The sequence below is a fragment of the Procambarus clarkii genome, chromosome 1 (genome assembly GCF_040958095.1).
Source record: "Procambarus clarkii isolate CNS0578487 chromosome 1, FALCON_Pclarkii_2.0, whole genome shotgun sequence".
NCBI lineage: Eukaryota > Metazoa > Arthropoda > Malacostraca > Decapoda > Cambaridae > Procambarus > Procambarus clarkii.
This window is the reverse complement of record NC_091150.1, coordinates 46,201,613-46,213,629: the sequence shown is the minus strand read 5'-3', so window position 1 is coordinate 46,213,629 and position 12,017 is coordinate 46,201,613. Positions and strand designations below refer to the sequence as shown.

Genomic DNA, 12,017 nt, shown 5'->3' with positions numbered 1-12,017 from the left:
TAATTGATTGTAAATATTTTAGTTTACCTTGAAAAGCTCCATAGAAAACACCGACCTCACCTAACCACCTTAGTATGTTAAGATAAGCATCTTATTGCTTCTTAATTATAATTATTACTTAACCTATACCGGTGATAGGTTAAGTAATAATTGTAAATAAGAAGCAATAAGATGCTTATCTTAACATACTAAGAAGGTTAGGTGAGGTAGGTGTTTTCTATGAAGCTTTTGAAGGTAAACTAAAATATTCACATGCAATTAGTATGTCACATATGCACTTATTAAATAAGCCAATATTGACTATAAGCAAGTGCAAGAACGAGTTGACTTTTTAGACATTCCATCCACCAGGGGACTTGAACACTGGCCATCAAGGTGGCATAAGGAAGGCTTTTTAATTCTTTGGATACTATGAATAATAATAATGTTAGCAAACCACTATGAACAATTTTGCAATTCCAATGACATTTGTTTTCTTGTGAAAATATAATTATTGGTCTTGTGGCAATATTAGTACAGGCCAGTACACGTTACTTCCTATGCTGATATTCTTGGTGCAACTTTGGATACTTATATACAATACAAAACATTCAGCCTAATATACAAGAGTTTGTGCTGAATATTATTTTTTGTTCTGGTCTTAATTAATTAAGTCGATTTTGGTAACTTCATGTATTTTAAAAATGAGGGGCTATAAATTTTGGCATATTTCATCAAGGTAATCAGGATACATTTCCAAATTCTAGGTCATCGTCCTCAAGTAGTTCGGGATATTCTACTACATCAACAACACTTGGTGGACATTCTGTACATGGACTTACGCAACATGGCGGATTCTCCATTAGCACTCAGATGTCTCGCTCTCGCCATTACTCCAACTCTCAACCTGAAGTACGTGCTATATGTGATAAATTAAAAATATCCTTGTGCATGATTTCCTAACATGATCTGATTAATTTATAAGAGAAAATATGGCCATATTATTTTTGCCATACACTATAATATAGATGTGCATGCACATTGTACTTGTTAGTGAGGCACGAGAAGATGTGCTTGATTTTGTATTGTTGCTTATTTTGGGTGTCATTATCCTCAAAGTGTAGAAATCTGAAGAGGAAATGTGTGACATATATATGCCATACCTGGAGGTTGGGACTGTGGCATCTCTGATATATATATATATATATATATATATATATATATATATATATATATATATATATATATATATATATATATATATATATATATATATATATATATGTATGTATATATGTCGTACCTAGTAGCCAGAACGCACTTCTCAGCCTACTATGCAAGGCCCGAATTGCCTAATAAGCCAAATTTTCATGAATTAATTGTTTTTCGACTACCTAACCTAACCTAACTTTTTCGGCTACCTAACCTAACCTAGCCTATAAAGATAGGTTAGGTTAGGTTAGGTAGGGTTGGTTAGGTTCGGTCATATATCTACGTTAATTTTAACTCCAATAAAAGAAAATTGACCTCATACGTAATGAAATGGGTAGCTTTATCATTTCATAAGAAAAAAAATTGAGGAAATATATTAATTCAGGAAAACTTGGCTTATTAGGCAAATTGGGCCTTGCATAGTAGGCTGAGAAGTGCGTTCTGGCTACTAGGTACGACATATATATATATATATATTCACTTAAGGCACTTTTATCATAAGGGAGCGTGTGAACACTCGAGGTGCCAGATTCAAGCCAAATGGAAGGCAACGAAAGCGGTAAGCTCGTCGCTCGTCGCCGTCGGTAAGCAGAGAAAAGAAACGCAAGACCGAAGGCAAATGCTACGGGCGCGTAAATCCTCGGTCACCGGGGACGCCAAAAGGGAGGGAACCTGCGTGTGAAGCTGAATCTGACCGACATCACGAGGAAATATGGGGGGGGGGGGCGAACAAGCACACATTGAGGTGCTCAAATTCGCCCCCAGATAAACCTGAACAACTGGAGACACTTCCCGCCATTCAAGCACACAGGTCCGACAAAACGAGTGCCACGCCCTTAAAGAAAAGAATGGGCAGTCCGCCAGCCAGGAAGACTCCGGCACTTCGTAATGCATCCAGAAGGAAAACGAGGGGCCATACTCGAAAGAAGGATGGATCCGTTGCCGAGGCGTAATCCGTGTCTTGCAAGAGGTAAGCTGCACGGGCTTCCCGCGCCACCTTTGGCGTGATGCGGGAAGCTGAAAACCTCTGCAAGGAGGGAACCGTGGAACCCAAGAGAACCCAGAACCCAACCCGAGGAGGAGTCGCACCCATATCAAACTCGTACAAGGAGAGGGGAATTGGAAAACCCCTTCCCCTGTAACAACAAGCCCCGCGTCAAGGGTACCAACACCCAAGCGGGGTCAAACAGGGCCCAAGCACCCCAAGTCAACTCCTCCCCGGCCCGAGGAACCTCGGCGTCAGGACCCGGGGCCGAGCTGTCCTCCAAACCCTTTGCCTCTAGAGAAAAGGCAGAGTCCGCCGGAAAAGCTGGGATGAAGGGGGCACGCTGGCATGGCCCAAGGGCTCCAGCAGGAGGAACAGGCTCGAATGCCTCCGCCGCTGATCCAGAAGGGGCATTCCCCAAAGCTGCCCAAGACTCGCCACCAGGCAAACCCTGCCCTGACTCTGAAACCCCTCAGACGTTTGGGAGCCGGAAGTAGGGGGGAGGGAGCAGGATGAACCGCAACAGGGGAAGGACTAGGGGGAGCAGATGAAACCAAAGTCAAGGAGACTAACAACCCCAAGTCTGGGTCCCTATAACCAAAGCGGGGCATCCGGAAAGGCAAGCAACCTTGCACGGTGCAGCAACCTAAACCTTGCATGCAACGCTGAAGCTGCTTGCACCCTAATAACAATCTCAGTGGACTGGGTGATTTGGAGTACAAACAAGGAACACCACTCGCAGGACTCCGGGTCAAAGGTGTCATTGACCCAACAAGCAGAATGGCGGAAACAAAGATGGTGAGTGTCACCCTGAGTCAAGGGGACAGAGCAACCTTCAAACTCACACAAGGCAAGGTGGGACTCTGGGGTCTCTTCCATAAGACCACTGAGCCCCCCAAGGTGGTTTCCTGGGCCCTTAGGCTAACTGCTAAGGGAAGCCTAGGCGAGGTACTGCTAACCGGTTATCCCAGAGCTACCAAGCAAACAAACTAAAGTCTGAACTCCTGCAACATGTACAAGCACGGGAACCTAGTGGAGGGCCACCAAAATCATACAAGTGGTCCTACCGCCACACCTGGCAGACCCATGCCAGGCAAAACAAAACCAAAATAAAAAAAAAAACAGCAAAAGCACAATGTCTCCTGTAGAACAGAACCGGTCGCTATGCGCATATCAGACAGCTGCATAGTACCTCGCACCCCTGCCAGTGACGAAAGTACCTCCTACCCAAGGAAAAAAAGGAGCAAGAACCACCCCAGCAGAACCCCCATGGGTGGGCAATCACCGAGCAGTGACAGAACCACGCGGAGGTAGTTCCCAAACGGTTCAGGGAAGATAACCCTAAAGCCACAAGGGCAGTACTTACAGGGCACCTAGGGAAGGCGGCCCTAGGTGCATGCAGCCCCAGTACTCTTGTATTACTCCTGGCTCGCACGATACCAAAATAAAACACCACCACCGCACTGCAGCACTGCTCAAAGGATGGAGCCAGAGTCAATCGACCGTTTCCCCCTCACAACAGCCTGTGAACTGGGAAGAGTTGCCGGCTCGGAGGTCTGGGACCCCTTTGTCCCCCTTCCGGGGAAAGGGGGTTGCGCAGACAGATGCGCGGTGCTTGTGGTGACGTCATGCTGGTTTCCTTGATTTTGATTGCAGCGTTCTGTTACTAGTTTGGCTTTCGGTTTGCAATTATTTAATCAGCAGTAGTTTGTTTTGGAATTCCCACCTTTCTGGGTGCATGACCTGGTAGATGGCAGACAAAGACTACTTCCAATTACACAGGGGTGTCTTTAGGCCATTGCTCCTCGTGCCTCTCTTGAGGTGGCCAGGTTCTGGCTCTATTTCCCGGTAGGCCTAGAACTTCTTCGATTGACTGTTGCCACGGTCTAATATATACACATCAGCCCAGTATAGCTCTGGGGAGCTTACGGGTCTTAGAAAATGGCGTTTCATTACATTCAACGCTGTTTTTTTTTTTTTTTTTTTTTTTTTTTTTTTTTTTTTTTTTTTTTTTTTTTTCCCTTTCGAATTACAATGCTGAAATTTGGACTGGAGGTTTATCCTATGGGCTAGCCATTGCAAATAAAATTGTATCAAAATCTAAAGTTTTTAAATGTTACACATAAGAATTAATGTGATTCGAACTCTTTAAAAAGAATGCACCAGTGTATATGTAGGAAATCAATATCAATAAACTTTTTGTTATTTGGTATAAATAAAGTGTCCGTCCTCTGGTGCTGAATTCTGCCAATACTTCATGTATATTAAGGGTTAACCTCCCTTAACTGAACATGCTCAGGTTAATTGGACTTACAACTTGAAATTTTTATGTATGGCTTATTTGAGAATCTAAAAAACTGGAATCCAGTTAATGGGTTCCAGCATATTTTTCTTCATGGTCTTTGAAGACTAAAATTTTACCTCCAGGATATCCACTTAATTTCTTGTCTCTTATTTATCCTCATTTTAGTCCCAGTAATTAGAGCATTCAGTCTAGTGATTAGCATGCGTATGTGTGTGTTCTCAGCAGCAAATGTATCATGTGCATGATACAGTCTAGTGATTATCATGTGTGATAAGCAGCAAATATATTATGTACATTTTGCACTCTGAACATGTGAATGCACATTGATGACTACCTCATGGTAGTGGAATAGCTGTGGTTTTGTATGGATTATTGTTTGAATGCAGTCATTGGTATTAATAGTAATTCCCTCCTTCCCTCATTGTTCAGTCTCCTCCATTCCCTAGTTTTTTTTTTTTTTTTTTGTTTTTATGGAACCTTTTTTTTATTTTTATTTTTTTTTAATTTCAGTATACACTTGAAAGTGCCACTGCTCAGACAGACTTCACCAAATCTGGATATTTTGCTGACAAATCCAGAGGAGAGAGCTTGGCTGACTCAAGAACTGACATTTTAGCATCACAGGTGTGTTTATCATTAAAAAAAATATATATACTAAAATGTCACCACTTTACAGTATTTAGTCTACAAAGTCTTAAGTTGAGTATTAGTATTATTAATAATTATTAGTAATAATAGAAGTCTTACTTGTAGTAGCAAGTACCTGTATAGCACTCCATACAAACTCACTAAGTCATGCTGGGGTTTATTTGAGCATTCAGTTTCTTTTGGTAAAGAGAAACTTTTCCAAACATTGGTAAAGACATGCATTTACTCATTCCCCTTGCATTTACTAGTTCACATTTTCACTTTTGCTTCAGGGATGTCTAAAACTTAGTATTTACTAGATAGTTAACTTTGTAATGATACTGAACATTGTTTATTTTTATATTCATTGTAGCTTTTGTTTATCTCACTCCTTCCCTCACTATTTAATGAAAATTTTTACATGATTTCAGAATCCTGTTCGGGAAGAAGAAAAAGACTATTTCATGTTTGATCCCCAGCAGGCAGCAGCTATGTTAATGGATATGGATGACATGATGCCAGCTTCATTGGCTGAATCTACTAGATTGGAGAGTAAAGGAAGTGTGATTTTAACAATGGTTAGTTACATTCCTGGTCACATCTGTGACAAAATAAAAATATTGAATGTTTTTTCAGGAGAGCAGTTATTTAAAATGATCTTACGTATTGAGAAGGATGTTGATGATGGATTTTAATGTACAGGAAATCCTTGCCAATCTGCAGTTCATACTCAATTTCCTGACGAACAGAACACAAAGAGTAACAGTCAGTCAGATAAAATCGAGTCCAAGCGATGTTGAAAGCTCTGTATCTCAAGGTACAGTCCTTGCACTGCTACTGTTCCTTATTCTCATATCTGATATAGACAAAAATATACATCACAGCTTCATGTCGTTCTTTGCAGATGACACAAAAATCAGCATGAAAATTACCTCTGCTGAAGACATTGAAAAACTACAAGCAGATGTCAACAAAGTTTTCGATTGGGCAGGAGAAAATAACACGATGTTTAACAGTGATAAATTTCAGGTACTCAGGTACGGCAAAAATGAGGATCTGAAACATAATACAGGGTACAAAACACAATCGAATCTTCCCATAATAGAAAAACAGCATGTCAAGGATTTGGGAATAATGATGTCCAATGATCTAACGTTTAGGGAGCATAACCAAGCAAATATTACGTCAGCCAGAAAATTGATGGGATGGATTACGAGAACTTTCAAATCCAAGGATCCCATCTCAATGGTTGTACTCTTCAAGTCACTAGTGTTGTCCCGTCTCGAGTACTACTCAGTACTCACTTTCCCCTTCAGAGCAGGAGAGATTGCTGAAATAGAGGGAATACAGAGAACATATACGGCACGCATAGACGAGATAAAACACCTAAACTATTGGGATCGTCTCAAAGCCCTCCAAATGTACTCTCTAGAAAGGAGACGAGAGAGATACCAAATAATATACACATGGAAAATATTGGAGGGCCAGGTCCCAAATCTACACAGTAAAATAACAACGTACTGGAGTGAACGATATGGAAGAAAATGCAAGATTGAACCAGTGAAGAGCAGAGGTGCCATAGGCACAATCAGAGAGCACTGTATAAACATCAGAGGTCCGCGGTTGTTCAGCGTCCTCCCAGCGACTATAAGAAATATTGCCGGAACAACCGTGGACATCTTCAAGAGAAAACTGGACTGTTTTCTAAGAGAAGTTCCAGATCAGCCGGGCTGCGGTGGGTATGTGGCCCTGCGAGCTGCTCCAAGCAACAGCCTGGTGGACCAAACTCTCACAAGTCGAACCTGGCCTCGGGCCGGGCTTGGGGAGTAGAACTCCCAGAACCCCATCAAGCAGTGGTGTGCACCTACTCATTTGGTATCTTCTGAAATTACTGGCTCAATGTTAATTAATTTCCTTGTTTCCTGATGCAAGAAAGTATTAGCAGTACGCATATACAAACAGCCACATGCTTTGCAAATGTTAGTTACCTGAAAGTTCCAGTTTGACGATCGGCGTTGGTTCAGTTACTCAAGTTTGGGAAACGCATGGTTCACATAAAATAAATCGGGAAATTCATCAGACAAACTTCCACCAGGCCTCACGGCGGCCCGGGTGGTGGGTGGGAGATGGTTTACTTTGCCCACTGATCGTGTCGGGCACCACTCTAGTGCCTTCTACACCTGTGACGTCACAGATTCACAGCCCGTTGTTCCCATTGTTTTGATTTGTCACGAGACTGGAGTGCTCACTGGTGACTTTGCTTCATATATCAGCACAATCTAGGAACATCCATGCACCATGTCAGCTCCAAATGCATGCATTGTGTCAGTGAAAGCATTAACAAGCAGGATATGTACAAGAAAGAGGTCATTGATGACATATGAGAAGAAAGTTGAAATAATTAAGAAGGTCGGCAGGTAGGCTGCTCCATGTTTCTTAAATAAAAAAAACGGTTGAAACAACTTGAAAAACGGACAAATGCCATAAAGGTTTGTTCAGTGTGTATCGGGTAGGCTGCTCCATTATGACATTCATTCTGTTTCAAATGTGTTCCATTTGTTTTGTATTTTTCATGTGTCTCAATAATAGAGTAGCCTACCTGATGAACACTGAACAAACCTTTATGGCATTTGTCCGTTTTTTCAAATTGTTTCAACATTTTTTTTTTCCTTCTTTTTTTAAGAAACATGGAGCAGCCTACCTGCCAAACATCAAATGAATCTTTTTTTTTTTTTTTTTTTTTTTTTTTTTTTTTTTTTTTTTTTTTTTTTTTTTTTTCAATAAATTTCATTTCTTTTTCTACATAAAAGTCGGAGCTTTGCAACATCACAGCATTCACCCCTTTATATCCCAGCATCATTAGCATCTTTAACCCTTGGGCTGCTAAGGGTCATAATGGCTTCAACCCACAGGCACAACAAAAAAAATTCCAAAAATTCTTTTGTCTTATAAAAGTGTTTATTTGTGTTCCCTGATCACGGAAAGAAATAACAAAAAAAAATCGTAGTGGCATATTTTGGCCACAATCTGGTGGGGAAGTCAGGCAAAAAAGAGGCGTTGACAGAGCAGTTGCCAGATTTTTTTTTTTTTTCTGTGTTTGTATCGTGATTATATTTATATAATAAAATGTGTGAACCATCGCTATACTCAAAATTATGGTGTGCATGTTAGCGGTTCAATTATTATGTTCATAAAACAATAAACAAATAGTTTTGCTGATACTACACTATATACAGAGGTTATATATAAGTATCTGCATGTTTTGCTCACCATAACGAACCACCAAGTTGGTATTGTGAGTCAAAAAGCAATGAGGAGTGACCGCCACACACCAGCCAGCCACTCGCTGCCACTCCATCCCTCAACACCTCATTTGCCCACATTCTCCTCCCACGATACTACCGTTTTTGCATTTATTCAGACGTTATATATATGTATTTACATGTTTTGTTCACCATAACTGTACATCTAAGCTTGTATGGTGAGTAAAGGCAATAAGACGTAGCTACTCACACAGCTGGTGGCGGCCGCCCTCAAGGCCAGACTCGCTAATATTTCTCCTCAACAATACTGTTTGTGATGTTATTACACTATATACACACATTATATATAAGTATCAAACATGTTTTATTCATCATACCTGTACAAATAAGCTGGTATGGTGCCCAAACACCGTAGTGGCCACCAGTAAACAAGACATGACATGTCATGCAGACGACCCATCTCCCTCACCAAAATGGCAGCTCTCAACATACTCCTATTGCTATTATTACACTATACACACATTATATATAAGTATCTACATTTGTGTTCACCATAGTGAACCACTAAGCTGGTGTGGTAAATCCAGTCAATCAAAGGTGGCCACACAGAGTCAGGAGACGATGCCACCTCCCTCCCTCCTTCAACATTACTCCTCCCACCATGGAGCACAGCACTAAATATCACAACAATCCGGCTGTTATCAGAATCCTGGTCAGTTTTCTCACAGTCAGGGGTCTTCCGTAATACTATCATCGCTAAATAATAGCATAAACATATATATATATTGACTTTTTAGGCGTTGCTGTGGTCACATGCTGAATAACGGTTTTGTGAGCTCATGCTGTGTGCGTCAGCCTTGGTGGCTCGCTCAGTACTGAAGCTCTCACACCCAGGAATGTTGGCCACGATTTTTTTTCTAGGTGACGCCTGTCAACTATCGGTCGTGGCTGCACTATAGCTGCCCCTATCCCATGCGGGGCATTTAAATTAAGGCGCTAAACACTAAAACGTCTAATAATGTATTGTGCAGTTCCGGTTTTGTTTCTCAAATCATCTATATACGTATTGCGCGGTCTAAGGGTTAAACAAAAAAAACTATTTATTTACATCATCGGAGGCATCCGAGAATGTGTGAGAAGCAGCGTGACCCCACCATATAGTGTTGTCGTTATTCAAACGAGTTCTCACTATACGAGAGGAATTGTCGGCAATCTGGGCGCTCGTTACCTAAAATGCTCACCAATTGAAGCGGTCGTCACTCAAGGTTCTGCTGTAATTAAATGCTATTCTGCAATAGCCTAATTGGTTTGTTAATCTGATGTTTGGTATGCCTCTACATACATCATATATGTGTTTGGTTTGGTAATCTGTTAGCAATTTTATTCCTGTGTAAGATTTAAAAGTATGTTTATGTATACTTTCAGAATGAAAAAACCAACCTTCAAGACAAAATAAATCCCTTTGCTGACGAAGTATTGCAGTGTGTTCTCTCAAGTTTGAAGGACCCTGTTGAAACACGTAGTGGCTTTGTGACCCTTCAGGGAAATCTTCCAGTAATAAAGCCCAATTTTCAGGTAAATTAAATGTAATTACCTAAGTGTAGTTACAGGATGAGAGCTGCGCTCGTGGTGTCCTGTCTTCCCAGTACTCTTTGTAACGCTTTGAAACTACTGGTGGTTTTGGCCTCCATCACCTTCTCACTTATTTGTTTCAACCATCTGCGACTTTTTTCAAAAGATAATTTTCTAATATTTTTTCAGCCCCTGTTTTCCTAGTTTGAATTTGTGTTCTCTTGTTCGTCAAGTTGGCTGTTTTGGGAATTCCTCTGTGTCAATTTGGTCGATTCCTGTTAGTATTTTGTAAGTGTTCATATCACTTCTTCTATCTTCTAGTTTTGGCATGTTTAACGCCTCTAGTCTCTCCTTGTAACTCTTAATTTTCATTTCCGGAAGCCATTTTGTAGCATGCCAATGCACCTTTTCCAGTTTATTTCTGTACTTCTTAAGATTTGGGCACCACATAACTGCATGTTCCAATTTTAGTCTCACAAAAGTCATGAACAATTTCTTTAGTATTTCACCATCCATATAATTAAAAGCAAGTCTGAAGTTGGAAAGTGACGCATGCAACTTATTGGGGGTTTGATTTTGCAAGTTTTAATTGTTGTGTGTGTTAATGCAGTGCAATGTATCCTTGTGTTGCTCAGGGCTAATTAGCATTTGTCACCCACGGGCTCATACCAAAAAAAAAAAAATTCTTCTAAACCTGTTAATTTATGTTCTCTGATCATAGGAAAAATAATGAAAAAAATCGTAAGAGGCATATATTGCCCGCTATAGGGCGGGGAAGTCTGGAAAAAAACAGGCGCTGACTCAGCGTGCATCCCAGGTGGTATGCTCCTCCCCAGCTGTCAGGCAGGAATGGCCACAAAGAGCAAAGAGATAATTACCTAATTATTTCAATGTCTGATTTTTTGTAGTTTTTTTGCTGTAATATTATTCAATAGTGTGTAGTGTGATATATTTATATAATAAAATGTGTGAATCATTGCTGTACTCAAAATTATGGTATGCATATTGTTTATTCAATTATTATGTTCATCAAACAGTGAACAAATATTTCGTCGGTTATTACACTATATACACAGGTTATATATAAGTATCTGCATGTTTTGTTCACCATAATGAACCACTAAGTTGGTATTATGAGTCAAAAAAAAGGATGATTGACCGCCACACACCAGCCAGCCGCTCGCTGCCACTCCCTCCCTCAACACCTCACTCGTCCACATTCTCTTCCCACCATACTGTTTTTGCTTTTATTCACTATAATAGACGTTATATATAAGTATCTACATGTTTTGTTCACCAGAACTGTACGACTAAGCTGATTGTTCAGGCACTAAGAGACGTTGCTACACACAGTCAGCTGGCGGCTGCCTCCCTCACACATTCAAGGTCAGACGCACTAAAATTTCACTCCCAACAATACTGTTTGTGGTGTTAAAACCCTATATACACTATATAAGTATTTACATGTTTTGTTCACCATAACTGTTCAACTAAGCCAGTATAGTGCCCAAAGAGCATAGTGGCCACCCCTACCAACATGACAAATCTTGCAGATGTTGCCACCCCATCACCAAAATGGCTTCTCCCCCATGCTCCTTTCGCTGTTATTACACTGTATATACACGTTATATATAAGTATCTACATTCATGTTCACCATAACGAACCACTAAATTGGTATGCTGAGTGGCAGCCAGTGGCAGCCTGCCACTGGCTGCCACTTCCTTCCTCACCTCACCTGACTTGCCACCATTCTCCTCCCACAATAGTGTTTTTGCTTTTATTCACTATATACAGATGTTATATATAAGTATCTGCATGTTTTGTTCACCATAGCGAACAACTAAGCTAGTATAGTGAGCCCAGACAGTAAAAGGTGGTCACACAGAGTCAGCAGACAAGGCTACCTCCCTCCCCACCAAGATTACTCCTCCCACTACAGCCCTAATTATCACAACAATCCTGCTATTATCAGAATCCTGGTCATTTTTATCAGTCAGGGGTCTTCTGTAATACTATCATTGCTAAATAATAGCATGAACATATATATTATGGCATTTTTAGACAATGCTGTGG

At 40.7% G+C, this 12,017-nt stretch overlaps 1 protein-coding gene across 2 annotated transcripts in view; it reads left to right on the top strand.

The window, feature by feature from the left end:
* Positions 1–12,017, top strand: part of LOC138353163 (mitotic checkpoint serine/threonine-protein kinase bub-1-like) — a 103,776-nt gene that overhangs the window by 59,004 nt on the left and 32,755 nt on the right. For both annotated transcript variants that reach the window (XM_069306117.1, XM_069306062.1), the window contains 4 exons: positions 747–891; positions 4,992–5,105; positions 5,540–5,686; positions 9,797–9,946. In XM_069306117.1, coding sequence (XP_069162218.1) covers positions 747–891; positions 4,992–5,105; positions 5,540–5,686; positions 9,797–9,946 — 556 coding nt within the window. The remainder of the gene's footprint in view (positions 1–746; positions 892–4,991; positions 5,106–5,539; positions 5,687–9,796; positions 9,947–12,017) is intronic.